General features: G+C 33.8%; 1 protein-coding gene and 1 non-coding gene across 14 annotated transcripts; both read left to right on the top strand.

Annotated features, from left to right (window-relative positions):
* Positions 1-5,505: 5,505 nt before the first annotated feature.
* Positions 5,506-16,202, top strand: LOC126615552 (uncharacterized). Of its 13 annotated transcripts, none has more exons than XR_007620824.1 (8): positions 5,506-5,877; positions 5,977-6,130; positions 6,357-6,425; positions 12,038-14,013; positions 14,097-14,180; positions 15,256-15,321; positions 15,651-15,699; positions 16,153-16,202. XR_007620824.1 is itself a non-coding variant. In XM_050283387.1 (5 exons), exons 4-5 carry the CDS (start codon positions 7,418-7,420, stop codon positions 11,740-11,742), a joined length of 4,209 nt encoding a protein of 1,402 aa, XP_050139344.1. In that variant the 5' UTR covers positions 5,506-5,877; positions 5,977-6,130; positions 6,357-6,425; positions 7,162-7,417; the 3' UTR covers positions 11,743-12,020. The 13 variants fall into 13 exon arrangements, 1 of the variants encoding a protein (XP_050139344.1); XR_007620830.1 differs by lacking the exon at positions 16,153-16,202 and having other exon boundaries at positions 12,038-12,621; positions 13,947-14,013; positions 14,107-14,180; positions 15,651-16,129; XR_007620825.1 differs by lacking the exon at positions 16,153-16,202 and having other exon boundaries at positions 12,038-12,621; positions 13,947-14,013; positions 15,651-16,129.
* On the top strand, positions 12,961-13,063 carry LOC126617529 (small nucleolar RNA Z103). Its single transcript, XR_007621402.1, has one exon. It is a non-coding gene; the product is annotated as a small nucleolar RNA Z103 (small nucleolar RNA).
* Positions 16,203-16,210: the final 8 nt, after the last annotated feature.

Below are 16,210 nucleotides of genomic sequence, written 5' to 3'. Positions count from 1 at the left end.
TGAATCCCAAAAAATGGCTAAGAGGGGGCTACATTTGACCAATTTGATGGCTCTTTTGGCCAAATAATGGTATGGTGAACTTCATTGAATTATAACCCAACTATCGATTGTAGATGAGTTTTTTTTTACTAATTAAGTCATTGTTTTAACTTTTAGACCTTTGATGCTCTCCATTGGAGATGACCATAGTGTCTAGTGAGCAATTTTTAGGGTCTATTTAGTATTTAGAAATTTTCTTATATTATATTATATTATATTATTTTTATTTTGTGATGAAATTGTTCCGTCTTTAATTTCTTTTTGCTGCCATCTTTTACATGGAAAACTATGTAACAATTTAGTCTTTTTCAGTTCAATTTTTAATGTATTAATTTATATGAAAAACTTTAAATTTACAGTTTATGATAAAATAAAATAAAGTAAATAAAAAAGGTTTGTATCTCTTTCTGCGTTGAGTTGTTTTCTTTTCATTATTTTACCTAATTTGTCTTTATTTAATTAAATTGTTATTTTTGAAAGTTGTAAGAACGGAGGGGTGTTTATGGTATTATGAAGTTTTACTAAATTTGCCTTTCTTTATATTAGTAGTAAATTTTTTACTTTTATTTTTAAAATTAAAGAACAGGGGAAGAGAGTAAGGGGTTTATTTATTTTATTTTAAAAAAAGTTACACATGATAAAATCACCTTGAGACATAAACAAAAAAAAGGAAGATTTGTTTTGTAAAATTACTTTATTTTCTTTAACTTTTTTTTGTTGTGATAGAAAACAAAATTGTATTTTCACCCTTTTTTTATTGACAAAAAAAGTTTTATTAATATGTAGTTTAGATACTAGCTGACTGGCACACGCAATGGGAGTGTGAAAGCCCTTTGTGACCCCACGGTGGGAAGCCTTCTTGCCTATTTTTATCAAATCTACAACCATACTCATATTTTTTTTTAAGCTTGATGTGTGTGTGCGCCAATTTTTCATTTTTGTCACTCAATTCACTGGATTATGAGTATCCATTTATTCTTTAGTTTATAAAACCCTAATAAGCTTAAAAAAAAAAACCCACAATACCATCATTCCACCCCATCACCTCTGTCAAACGGTGCCTAGTGAAACACATCTAAGGGTGGCCTCATCGAACACTCATCGCACACGCACACCCCTTCACCACCTACCAGGGCTGGTTCAGAGATTTTTGAGGTTCGGGACAATACCAAAAAATATGCCTTCATTTTATATAAAAAAATTATTTGTTTTTACACGTAAGACATTGCTTAAATTATATTTAGAAAAACACTTCAGACTCAATAATTTAAAAACACAGAAAAACTAATTTATTTTGTATCGAAAGAAGGAAACAAAAAAACTTGAGGCTTACAAGTAGATAGTGTGAACACGGAAAATTCCTGAAACGAAAGAGACAAGAACGACGTGCACAAACAAATATTTGTATTTGATGATTTTGGGTTACAATCTCTCTCAAATTTGATCCTCTGATTCGATCTCCGTAAGGTGTTGATTTGTGGATGTTTCGTTGATCCAAGGGTCGTCGAGGCTTGATCTTGGATGAACTGTTGGAAGTTTCTTCAAGGGTCGTGGGCTTGATCTTTGAAGGTGGATTTGAGCGGATCTTCAAGGAGCCGTTGGGGTTTGATGAGTGTTTCTTCAAGGGGCGTTTAAGGCTTGATCTTGAATAACGATGATAAACGGGTCTTCAAGGGCTTTTGGGCTTGATCTTGAAGAACGGTGGCTTGTTTATCCAAGGGTCGTTGGGGCTTGATCTTGGAAGAACGATGAACGAATCTTCAAGGGCTTTTGGGCTTGATCTTGAAGAACGGTTGGATGTGTGGATTTGTCGACGTTGTTGATCCAAAGGGTCGTTGGGGCTTGATCTTGGATGAACAGATGATGAACGATGGTACTTTCTTCAAGGGCCGTCGGGGCTTGATCTTGAATTGGTGGATGATTGTTGATCCAAAGGGCCGTTGGGGCTTGATCTTGGATGAACAGATGATGAACGATGAACGAAGAACACTTTCTTCAAGGGCCGTCGGGGCTTGATCTTGAATTGGTGGATGATTTTTGATCCAAAGGGCCGTTGGGGCTTGATCTTGGAAGAACGATGAACGAAGAACGAAGAGAGCTTTCTTGATTCTTCGGGAACTTGGGTGCTTGAGAGCTTCGGAGTTTCAGAGCTTCAGAGTTTCAAGGTGTAATATGAATTGGTTCCTCCCTCAAATGAATGAAATGGGCTTGTATTTATAGAATTTTCCAAGGCCTAATTTTGAATATAATATCCCAGATGAAATAAGTCGTTTCTGCCAGGTGTTGACACGTGTCCTATTTGATGACTTTTCCAACTCATTTCAATTTTCGTTGAGTCACACGCTACGTGTAAAATTTATGTAATACATGAGCGTTGACACTTTGATTTATCGGTCAACATTTATTTACCGAAATTTCGATGTCTACAAATGCCCCCACTTCAAGGCGCGTTGTATACATGTGCTTGTCACGTGTAGGAGATGCGTTTTGAAGTCCCTTACTGTGGATGTCGATCCAAGGGCCGTCGAGGCTTGATCTTGAAGGTTGAAATTGGACCACAAGGAGCTTCATGTGGTAGATGATTTTTTGGCTTTGGTAGTGGATGAATTAGCACATATTTTGTTTTTGCGCTTTGTTGACTTTCCACAGCTTTGATCTTGAACTGGGAAGGAGGATTTTCTGGATTCCTCCAATTGTTGATTTTCCACAGCATATTCTTGAACTAGGTTTTGATTCAAGAGTGGTAGACACTTGATCTTGAATCGGACTTGTGATTTCCTCAAAGGCCGTCGAGGCTTGATCTTGAATTTGGTTGGAAGCTTCTTCAAGGGCCGTTAAGGCTTGATTCTTGAAGGTTGACTCGAACACATGACAAGCAGGCACGAGGTGAAGGTGACGACTTGTTGCTCTGTTCAATCTTTTTAATTCACACCTGAGCAGTTTGGTCGACGGTATGATCTTCAAGATTGACGAGCTCTTCTTCCAGTTGGTGACTTAATCTTTAAGGATTTGATTCACGGGTGGTGAATCGACACGTGCAGCTCACAACGCCTAGTAAGCCGACCCAAGAATTTGAGGGTCAAAACGAATTCACTGTCCAGAATGATTTCCACCCTGATGATATGAGATACTTTTGATTTTGAAGAAGTAGCGGCTAAATCGGCACGTGCTTTGTTGTGCTTGTCTCCACATGCTTCAATGTATTATTTTTTTCTTGCTTTATCTGTTCCTCAGGTAGATGTGGCATCTTCTCGAGTTCTTCATCTCAGACTCTTTCTGCTGAGTTGACTGTGCATGCTGCATTCTTTTCTGCTTGTTTCTTCAGGCAGATGTGGCAGCTTCTCGAGTTCTTCAGCTCGGACTCCTTCTGCTGAGTTGACTGTGCAGACCACATTCTTCTCTGCTTGTTCCTTCTGCACGTTGTCTCCACATGCTGCAAGGTATCATTTTCACTTGCCTTATCTATTCTTCAGGCAGATGTGGTAGCTTCTTTGGAAGTACAGCAGCAGTGGGAGACGAGTACTCGAGAGCAGTGCTAGGTAGGCAATCAGGGAAGGGTTCCAAGCAGTCGGTTCCTTACCCGAGTTTGAGTGGAGGTTCCGGCATATTGTTTTCTTTATCCTTGTTTTTGCAGGTAAGAACAAGGACAAAGGAAAGGACAGGGAGAGTGCATGATATGAGATACTCTTGCTTTCTACCCTGGTGATATGAGATACTTTTGCTTTGGAGTCATTGGCTTGCAGAGGTACCCCAAGGAATAAGGAACACTGAATGACTCGAGAGGTTTCATTGGGAAAGCATTTTTGGAGATGAAGAAAGGCTCTGTATGTCTGCCTTGCTATGGAAGGTGAAGGTGGACAGTTATAGGAGGTCCCTTAATACCTGTAGAGGTACTATTCTTTCACTTGTGTCGGCAACTAACGCGTGATTGAACAGTAAACTTTCACGTGCTTTCTCCTTCACCGAAAATCTTCGACAAATTGCCCGTGATTTGCGCAAAGTTGAGTGTGCATATGACAGGTGATGACGCGGCTGAAAAAGACTGGCGCCTATTCGATATCTGGGATTGGCGCTTCGACAAATTACCCGTGATTTCCGCAAAGCTGAGTTTGCGTGTGATGAGTGCTGACGCGTTTGGAAAAGCAAGATGCTTCTCCGATTTTCGAGCTTGCCTCTTCAATTTTTGAATGGCCTCTTCGAATTCTGAGCTCGCCTCTTCGATCTCTGAAATCCCGTCGAGTGCTGATTTTTTTATATAGGCATGCAGTTCATTTCAAAGCACACTTGAATTTTTGCTTGTGAAAACTCCCCTCTTGTACTTCTAAGATCTTGATTTGTCCGATCTCTTCTTCCTTCAACACTTTGAAAATGTCTGGACCCTCTGACCGTCGTTTTGACTTGAATCTTGGTGAAGAGGCAGTCCCGCATTCTCCAAACAACATATGGCGCCCATCCTTCATATCCCCTACTGGTCCTCTTACCGTTGGGGATTCGGTGGTGAAGAATCATATGACCACTGCGGTGGTGGCCCGAAACCTTGTCACTCCCAGAGATAACAGACTATTTTCCAAACGGTCTGATGAGTTGGCTGTTAAGGATTCTCTGGCTCTCAGTGTGCTGTATGCAGGTTCTGTGTCTAATATGGCCCAACGCCTATTTGCTCGAACCCGTCAAGTTGAATCATTGGCGGCGGAAGTGATGAGTCTCAAACAGGAGATTAGAGGGCTCAAGCAGGAGAATAAACAGTTGCATAAGCTCGCACATAGCTATGCGACAAACATGAAGAGGAAGATTAACCAGATGCAGGAATCTGATGGTCAGATTTTACTTGATCATCAGAGGTTTGTGGGTTTGTTCCAGCAGCATTTGCCTTCGTCTTCTGGGGCTGTACCGCGTAATGAAGCTCCAAATGATCAACCTTTGGCTCCTCTTCTTCCTGGAGTTCCGCCGAGTGGTGTGGCTTCAAATAGTCAACCTCTGGCGCCTCTTATTTCTGGAGCTCTGCCGAGTGGTGAGGCGACACCTGATCGTCCTTGAAGATTCCCTCTTGTAAATTTGATTTTTTTTTTTTAAGTATGTATAATGCAAATTTATGTAAAAATTCCAGAAAAAATAAATAAAAACGGACTTTATTTCTCTCGATGCATTTGTTTTGTTTTGTTTTTTTTTTTTGCTGTAAACATATATATTATGCACACACACACATACATACATATTAATTTTTTCACATGGACTGATTCACCATTCCAAAACCTTTTCCCCACCAAGGATCCACTTACTTCTTTATATATATATATATATATATATATATATATATATACATACATATATATATATATTTTTTCTTTCTTTTTCTGCACATGGTCTTTTTTATTTATTTATTTATTATATATATATATATATATATTTTTTTTTTCTTTGCACATTATACATATACTAAAACCCAAACTCGGGTGCACTGTTTTTCACTGTTCGTGAACAGTAAAATGGCTGAAATGCCCTCCGCTTTTCCTGGCTTTTGCCGTGCCTCTTCATATGTGTGCAGTGAATTTCCGATTCTACCCATCCAGCCCACGCGTCCTGCATCTTTTCTTTCTCTCCTTCGATTCATCTGTTTCACTTTACCTTTTGGCTCTCCATTTTCTGGTTTCCTCATCTGGGTTTTCCTCCGCCTTCATCGTTGTGCGCCCTATTTTCTATCAATTTCTTCCTTTTGGTTTCACAAAATTACCTCCGGCCAGACACGATCTTTTGATTTTTGGAATAGTTGTTGGCTGTTCTTCTCTGTTTTTGGTTGCGAACCGTATCGATTTCGTCTTTTCACCGTTTTGTTAACTGGTACGTATTAAGGTAACTGATTTCTAAATTTTTTAGTTTTTCTTTGCAGTTGTCAATGTATTTTCTTTGTACTAACGTGTGTTTTTTTATTTTTAATAGTATACGAACATAAAAAAAAAATCCAAACTTTCAAAGAAAGCAGCAAGATCTTTAAAAAAAAATACAAGAGAGAAACTCTGCACAATTTGAAAATCACTGTGAGTGGAGTCATTCACCTGCTTGGGCTCCTTTCCTCATTTGACAAAACATCCAGGTATTCTTCCACGTTTTACCCTTCTCAGATTCAATCTTTGAGATTTTTTTAATTTTTAAGCTTTGAATTTTATGTGGGGTTGAGAATTTGGAATCAATTTAAGTTCTTTGGTTAGTCTGGAATTTGATGTAAAATTTCTAAGCTTTAAAATTATTTTTATCAGGACTCATACAATTCTGTGAACTCATGGTATGCAGTTTTTTTTTTCTTATTTTTTTTTTTACAGAAGTTAAGGGAATTCTCATTTATAACCCTTTTGTGTTCTTTTTGGCCTTGAGGACGTTCTGTGTTACAGGTAAGTAATTTAAACTTCTTATGTATTTCAATTCAAAGTTTCATTATATTTTTTTGTTTACTTTTTTCTCATCCAAGTCAACCTTTGTATTGTGTTTATGTTTATTGAGATCAAACTTTTGTTTTAAGGTTTTGTTTAGATTTCTGTATTGTTTTAGTATATGTGTTATATCCTTATTAGTTCTTTTTTTTTGTTTGAATTGTGTTTTGCAGCAATTTGTTTTTGAATTGGCTGTAAAAATTTATATGCATCATGTCTAAAAGATCTTTAAATATTGGAATAAATGATGGTCTACAACAAGAAGAAAACATTGTGAATAGTGGATGTAATCTTTTCCTTGAGAATAACCAGCAACCAAAAAAATTGTGTAGAACCACTTATATGCAAAATTCTGAACACACCTCTTTTTGTGAAACTGATGAGTTAGTTTCTCAATATTCACAGGGCGAATATCAGTGTAGTACAAGCAGATCTTTTGCTAATGATTCTGTTGTTGAGCATTCTGATAATGAATTGTGTGGAACCACTTATATGCAAAATACTGAAAACACCTCTTTTTATGAAACTGATACATTTCTTTGTCAATATTCACGAGGTGAATATCAATGTGGTACAAGCAGTTCTTTTGTTGATGATTTTGTTGTTCAACATTCTGATAATGATGACATATTAGATATGACTACGCTTGAAAAAAACTTAGATAGTTGTGATAAAAAAGGGAAAAAAATTGTTACAGTCTCCAACGATGTTGGAAGCGTGGTTGAAAAAACTTTTGGTGATCGTAATCACAATCTTATGAATAAGGGACAAGCTTTTTTTCAAAACAACAGAAGAGGTATGTTGTTAATTTCTTATAATAATTTTTTATTTTTCTTTTTAATTTTACTGTTTACTCAACGTCGTATAACGCTACTGTCCTATTCTTTGCTGTTTTGGATGTATTTTTTGTAGGTGTTGTCAAGGATTATATAGATTTGGGTGATAAGAGTTATATGTGTGTTTATTGCGGTGCTTATTTTTGGTTAAATGAGTCTCTTAAACAAAGCTTAAAAAAAAATGAACCCATGTTTACTCTATGCTGTCAACAAGGAAAAATTAAGCTTCCAACTCCAAAGCCAACACCACCTTATTTAGATTTGTTGCTTGATCCAAATGGAGGTCAAAAAAGTTTATCATTTCGAGAAAATATTAGAGCTTACAATTCTATGTTTTCATTTACTTCAATGGGAGCCAAAGTTGATCACTCGATTAACAATGGAACAAGTCCTTACATTTTCAAAATCAGTGGTCAAGTTTGTCATTTGATGGGATCTCTTTTGCCTCCTGATAATGAATCTCCAAAATTTGCCCAATTATATGTTTATGATACATATAATGAAGTACAAAATCGTCTTAGAGCTTTTAACAATGATGGAACAAATCAAAGACTCGATTCAAAAGTTGTAGAAGGTTTGATTAAAATGTTTGATTCATGCAATGACTTGGTTAAACTTTTTCGAACAATAAGAGATAAATTTGAAACTAATGGTCTCATTTCTTTAAAAATGACATTGTTGGGGAGGCAACCAAATGATAGTAAACAATATGATCAACCAACAAGTGATGAAATAGGTGGATTAATAGTTGGTGATATAGGTTTGTCAGATTCTAATAGAGATATTATTATAGACTGCAAGAGTGAAGGGTTAAAACGTGTTACAAAATTGAATCCAAAATTTATGGCTCTTCAGTATCCTATTCTTTTTCCATATGGTGAAGATGGTTACAGGCCGGATTTAAAATGGAATGAAAATTATAACGGTCCAAAAACAAAAAGACAAAGAATACCTATGAGAGCTTATATATCTTATCAAATTCAAGAAAGAAATCCATACTTCACTACGTTGTTGAAAGGAGGTAGACTTTATCAACAATATTTAGTAGATTCTTATGCAACACTTGAAGAAGATAGGTTGGATTACATAAGACAAAATCAAAAAAATTTAAGAAGTGAGATTTACAAAGGAATTTATGATGCTGTGTTAAGAGGTGACAACGATGCAAATAGTTTGGGACAAAAAATTGTTTTACCAGCATCATACACCGGAAGTCCTAGATATATGATCAATAATTATCAAGATGCTATGGCTATTTGTAGAGAATATGGACATCCTGATTTGTTTATAACATTTACCTGTAATGTGAAATGGCCAGAAATTATAAGAGAATTTGAAAAAAAACCAGGCTACAAACCTGAGGACAGACCTGATATAATTTCTAGAATATTTAAAATGAAACTTGATGATATGCTTGATTTCATCAAATCTGGAGAGCCATTCGGTCAAGTTGAAGCAAGTGAGTTCTAAAATCTTATTACTTTGCTTATCTTGGTTTGGTTTTTTTTTTTTTCCTTCAACGAGCTAACTTATTTTTTTTTGGGTTTTGTTTGTCTCAATTGATTTTCCAAACAGATGTTTGTACAATTGAATTTCAAAAAAGAGGTTTGCCTCATTCTCATATGTTAATATGGTTGAAATCAAATTTCAAATGCTATATGCCATCAGATATAGATTCAATTATTTGTGCAGAATTGCCAGACAAATTTGTTGAGCCTCGACTTTATGAGATTGTTAATCAATTTATGATTCATGGTCCATGTGGGCATGTTAATAAAAATTCTCCTTGCATGCGGGAAAATAAGTGCTCCAAAAACTTTCCTAAGCCTTATAAAAATGAAACAATTTTTGAACAAAATGGTTTTCCAATTTATAGGCGTCGGGATGATGATACAAAGTTTGTTATAAAAAATGGAATCAAAATTGATAACAGTTTTGTTGTTCCTTATAATCCTGAACTACTTTTGAGATATAATGCTCATATAAATGTTGAATCCTGTTGTCAATCCATGCTTATAAAATATTTGTTCAAATATGTAAACAAAGGTTCAGATAGAGCGCGATTGGCTCTCCAACAGGATCCAAATGATGAAATATTAACATATCTAAATTGTAGATACATATCGCCTTACGAAGCTGTTTGGAGATTGTTTCAATATTCTATACATCATAGGGAACCTTCTGTAGAGCGATTACCAGTGCATTTACCGTTTGAACAAAATATTGTTTTCAGTGGTGATCAATCACTCCATTCAATTATCAAACAAAACGCTTCTAACCATACAATGTTAACAAGTTGGTTTGAAACTAACAAAATTTATAGTGAAGCGCGCTCACTCACTTATGCACAATTTCCTTCAAAATTCTTATATGACACACGGGAAAAAATGTGGAAACCTAGAAAACGAAAAGGTTCAATAGGTAGAATAGCGTATGTGCATCCTGCATCTGGTGAATTATATTATTTACGAATGCTTTTGAACTTGAAAAAAGGTGCATTAAACTTTGATGATCTCAAAACTGTTAATGGTATTGTACATCCTTCGTATCATGCTGCATGCAAATCATTCGGATTGTTAGGAGATGATAAAGAATGGATTGAGGCTTTGTCAAGTGCTGTAAATGTAGCGTCATCTCATCAGTTGAGACAATTATTTGTTACAATCATTTTATATTGTGATGTGGTAGATCCTGAAACTCTTTTTGATACTCATTGGCAAAACATGTATGATGACATTTTGTACAACTTGCGAAAAACTTTTGCACTTCCTGATATGATCATACCACAAGATGAATTAAAAAATTCCGTGTTGTTTGAATTAGAATTGCTTTTTAACAATGCATCGAGTTCTTTAGCCAAGTATCATTTACCAATGCCTGATGCAAGAAAAATGTTAGAAATTAAAAATAAGCTTCTAAGAGAAGAATTAAACTATGATTCTGAACAATTGTCAAAAAAACACGCAGATTTAAAATTGCAACTTAATCAAGATCAAAAACTTATCTACGATTGTGTTATAGATGCTGTGGAAAGAAAAAAAGGTGGATTGTTTTTTGTTTATGGTCATGGAGGCACTGGAAAAACTTTTTTATGGGATGTTATCATAAGTAAGCTTAGATCTGAGAAAAAAATTGTTTTAGCTGTGGCATCATCAGGGATAGCTTCATTATTATTACCAGCTGGTAGAACAGCACATTCCAGATTTAAAATTCCCTTGGTTGTTACTGATTCTTCAATTTGTGCAATAAAAAAGAAAACTCATCTTGCAACATTAATTGAAAAAACAGATTTGATTATATGGGATGAAGCACCGATGAATCACAAACATTGTTTTGAAGCATTAGATAAATCACTTTATGATATTATGTCCCATTTAAATGATTCACAAGGCAATACTCCATTTGGTGGTAAAACTCTTTTATTAGGTGGTGATTTTCGACAAATATTACCTGTTATACCTGGAGGAAGCAAAGAGGACATAATAAATGCTTCTTTAAATAGTTCTTATTTGTGGTCACATTTTAAAATATTTTATTTAAAAGAAAACATGAGATTATCAAAAAATGGGTTAGACATTGATGAAAAGAGAAGAATCAGTGATTTTGCAAATTGGATTTTACAAATAGGTGATGGAAAAATCGGTGAAAACAATTCAAATGATAAAGATACATCTCTGATTGAAATACCTAAAGATTTAATAGTTGATTCTTCTGACAACCCAATTTTATCAATTTTTCTTGCAACTTATCCCAATTTTGAACATTCTTATCAAGATTTTGCCTACTTGAGAGAACGTGCTATTATAACACCTCGAAACACAACTGTTACAGATATAAACAATTATATAACCGATTTGTTACCTGGAGATGAACATGTGTTTCTAAGCTATGATTCTTTGTGTTCTTCAAATGGAAATAATGAAAATTTAGAAATATTGTATCCTATTGAATTTTTGAATAAGCTCGATTTCAATGGTTTACCTACCCATAACCTAATTTTGAAAATAGGAATGCCAATTATGTTGTTACGAAATTTAAATCAGTCTTTGGGTTTGTGTAATGGAACTAGATTAGTAGTTACTCAATTATTCAACCAGATTATTGAAGCTAAAATACTTGCTGGAAACAATATTGGTCACAAAGTATTCATTCCGAGAATCACTTTGACAGCAACAGAAAATAAATGGCCTTTTATTTTTAAAAGACGTCAATTTCCTGTTAGACCATGTTATGCAATGACCATCAACAAAAGTCAAGGTCAATCTTTGAAACAAGTTGGTTTATATCTTCCTGAACCTGTTTTTACCCATGGTCAATTATATGTAGCATTATCTAGAGTTACATCAAAAGAAGGTTTGAAGATTTTGATTCCAGATGGAGACAATAATGTAAACAACTATACTGCAAACATAGTGTTTAAAGATGTATTACAAAATTTATGAGCAGACTGTTTATTTTACTAACCTATGTCTAAACATTTACATTTTTTATTCAATGTGATTAAAATAGTAGTATAATAATGTTGGTACCATACTTAACTGCTTTGGCCAATTTTTTCTTACATCTAATTACAAATGTTGTTTCAGTTTGGGATTTTGATTAGGATAAAATCCTTCGACAAAAAAACTTAGTATTTTTTACTAAATTCTACCTTATTTTCCCACTTTTGTCCATTCACATTTTACAATTTTTTTCACTTATCATTAACTTTCTTCCATTGCTTTCTTTCTTTTGCAGATGCTGTATGAACACTTAAGAAGACACTTCATCTTCGCACTCTCCAAAACAATTGAGGTTGAGATTAAATAGGTGAAATATTGGTTTAAAAAGTTATGCTGCAATGTTGCTTTCCTTTTTTCTAAAACTAATCTCAAACTATATTTACTTATTCTTTCCTTCTTCTTTTTTCTTTCTTTTGTATGTTTTGTCTACATTTGATTTATAGCATGTTACACGCATGCTTTAGATGTTTACATAAATTTAACACCTTTAATTTACAGCTTAATAAATACTTATACAACACGTTTTATATATACTTTTTCTGCTATGGATTACAATTTGCACTACATTCTTTCTGCTCTATACACACTAAACAATATCTTCTTCTCTCTACCTATCCTGTTTTTTAATATATTACAAAAAAATTAGACATTTATCCATTTCAAATTTCTGGCAAAAAATTAAAATTTAAGCATTTTCAAAAAGATTAAAGATGTTCTAATAAACAAAATTTTTATAATTGCTCTTTAGATATGCAGTGAGGTGTTAACATCTTACCCTAACGATATCTAAATCCTCAACCACAATGGAACAATTTAATGGTATGTTTTCTTAACTCTCTTTTCTTGGTTGTCTTGCGTTTAAATTCAATGTTTACTAACCCTTCTCTTCAAGGGAATTAGTTGCTACCAATATATATACAAACTGTCTTCTTTTTACCTGCTCTGAATACATGCTTAATTCCTTATTTGTCCACTAATGAGTTAAATTGAACATGTGTAAGAGTATCTTCAATGGGAACATCTAGATTTATACTTTTGCATGTCCAACTCAAACCCCTCATTGAACAACTAGAAAATTAGCCATGTGTTTACAACAGGTCAAAATGAGAAAGCCTCTGTATATAAATTGGTAGCAACTCATTCCATTGAAGAGAAAAGATGGAAATGATGATTATTTCTCCAAATAATGGAGGCTGAAATAACTCAGCAAACTATATCTCTATACTACACAGAGACACCGAACTAACTATGTTTGATCCATCCTTTTACACCATTTCAATCAACCTGTTTAATTGAATTCTATCCTTTACACTAAAATATGTAAACAATGATCTCAAATTTTGAAACCAAATAATTACATTACTATGCTTCCAATTTGATTCAGTCATGCAATTTATTAACTTCATTTGCAATTACCTTTATTTCAACATATTCCACTTTTTTACAATTCTCCAATACTGTTCCTTGCATCACCTACCAGTCATAGATCAATATATCCAATATGTTTTCTCGATCACACTCATCCACAATAAATCAGTTATACATAAATATTTACATAATTTCTAATTATAGAACATCACACTCCAAAAAAATGTTGGTTTAAATATCATTTTGACATATATTCTCAACTTTTTAACACCTATTCAATGGAGGCCTTCCATTTGTTACAATTGAAGTCATCGAATTTGATTACTCTCCTCCCTCAATCATCCTCATTTTGTCGTAAGTCGCTCACAATTACTCAATCATTTTAATCTATATCAAATACAATTTCTACTTTTTAACATATTTTTCTAATCTTTGGACACTGCTTGATTTGGTTTGTCAAATGGTGCGTAAAATTTCATACCAACGGACTTCTTTGGTTCGAAACCCTTGGGTGGCTACAGGTTTTTGCTGTTTTCGATTTCATTGAAATTCATTTTTTTCCTTGCGTGATCTAGCATTTTCTGGTAAGTAGTAGGTCTTTTTCAATGTTGCCTAATTTACTTTCTTTTTTGTCGTTTTCGATTTGCGGGTAGATTTTGTGTGAATTTTTTTCCTGTGATTTTGGGGGTTTTAGAGCCTTCAATTATGCATCCTAAACTGATACTACATATTGAATTGTTTACATTGTACTAAATATTTTGTTTTTTAAATATCAGGTTTGGGTGCCCCTCTCAATGTAGCAACACGAAAAATTTTCTTCAATCGCTATTTATTGGCATCACTGTAAGTTTATTGATCCCAAATTTAGTCTAATAAATTGCATTTATCTTTTTTTCTGTATTTATACTAATACATGCATGATCAAGGCTACTAAAGTTACTGAATTTCTGGGGCACCACGTTATATGGGGGTGAAGTCAATGGACTTGAATCCCAAGAGATTTGACAAAGGTATTTATAATATTTTTTTTTTCTGTTTTGTTATTATTGTGTTATTCGGTTGCTCTTAATCTTAACGATGAATTTGGTTTTGTAATGATATGTGAATTCTTGAGATTTTTCAAATTGATTAGATCACGCCTTTCAGTTTTATTTCGGTATGCCAAAAAACGAAAAATCTCGGAATTCCCAGAGGTTTTGGGATCCTTTGTGGGTTTTGTCCATTGCCTTGCTTGCTTATGAAGTTTCTAATTTTTTTTTATTATATCTTCAACTGGTAAATTCAATTTACGTTGCTGGGTTTGCAATTGCATAATGTTATGATCTTCAATAATTTATTATTGTTTTCAAGATAATTTTGTTCTGCTTCAATTGTTTTTTTTTTCTTTTGAATGTAATCGAAAAGTTGCTTTTTAGTTTGTCTTCTCCTCATCATAAAAGTTAATTTAATTGCAGCCCGTTCTGGGATTTCTTCTTTATCCGAATCGTTGTTTTTCGAACTGGAATTGATTCTTATGAGTTGTTTGATAATTTGGGTGTTAATTCAGATGCTAACTGATTTTAGTTACTGATTTATTCCATAATCTGTTTTTTATTTTGTTTCCTATACGATTAATATCTTACCAATGCGTTTAACTGTACTTCATAATGTGATAGCAAAGTAATTACATTGTTGTATTTTGTATTTAATAAGTGGATTAAGATCACATAAAGTTTTAAATTCAACAAATATCTGATGCTCCAGTCTTTAAACCTTCAGAAATTGCGAAATCAACTTCAATAACTATTTTTATATTTATTGTTGTATAGATTACTGTTTATTTCACTAATTATAATCAACAAATGTAAAATTTGACTCTGTAAATCCGTAATATTTTATACTTTCACCTGGTTAACACTTTGGTAATAAATGCACTGTGTTCTTTAATGAGATTTGTTATCATCCCTTCATTGTTAATATCGTTTTGGTATCTTCCAGATAGAAGCAAAGTGAAAAGTTTTGATTGTGGATTCCATGAGCATTTTGAAAGTTGTGTGCTTTTCCATATGTGGTTTTTCTCTGATCGTGTTCAATTGATCATTGCAGTTGAAAGATTTGACGGCTAAGTTACTAACAAAGCAAAGACTGAGCCATGGTGAGACACAACTGGTGGTAAGATTTGAAAATTAATATGGTATTCCTATATTTTTGTTTCTTTTTCATTTCAGTTATTATCCAAGCTTATTTCAGTAGAGTTTGATGACTGGTTGGAGCTATAAGTTCTTTCTGTTGTTTTACCAATTAAAATTTGGGACTTTAAGGACATGTTCCAACTCATGGTTTAACCAAGGATTAGAGATAGTCTCGACATATGTTTAATTGAAGTGATCTACTTTTAAGCTTTAAGCAGATGTTCCAAGTTATCGTCTAATTTAACCATGCATGCTTAGCATCATCCAATATAACTGATTGAAGGATTAAAATGTTCTAATTTGGTGTAGGTAGTCTTGGTTTAGCAATTGGCAGCAAGATTACACTCCTCACTACGTTGTAAATTCGACTTACTCATTCTATAAGAATTGTTTCAGTTTGTGTGTTTACGGTTTCCATTTAATGTAATCCCTCTTCTCAGTTTCTTTTCAGAATTGATTTCTATTCCAATTTCACAATGTTTATATTTTTCACCATGTTGGAAGTTTTAGGGTCTATTATTTTCATTTTTAGTGATGAATCTTCTTCCTTATAGGTAATAGATCATCTATTATATATAATATGAACTGAATTTGTTTCCTTCATAAACAATTTATGAAATTCTTTTTCTATTTCTCTCCTAATTTCAGTCAACTATCCTAAGCAAAATGAAAACAAGCCCATCAGATTAACAAAGTCCAATCCTACTCATTGTTCCTTATTGTAAATAGTGTTGTAAATACATTTTCCACATGTATGTAAATAGTATGGCATATCATATATACATTTAAACTTTCTACATGTTTTGTACAGTTTGAAAACCCGCAGCACCGCGCGGGCACTCTTGCTAGTGGTGCCTGAAGCACCACCT

This window comes from Malus sylvestris, chromosome 3, assembly GCF_916048215.2.
Source record: "Malus sylvestris chromosome 3, drMalSylv7.2, whole genome shotgun sequence".
NCBI lineage: Eukaryota > Viridiplantae > Streptophyta > Magnoliopsida > Rosales > Rosaceae > Malus > Malus sylvestris.
Note: the sequence above shows the minus strand (reverse complement) of the source record. Positions and strands in the feature narration are given on the sequence as shown.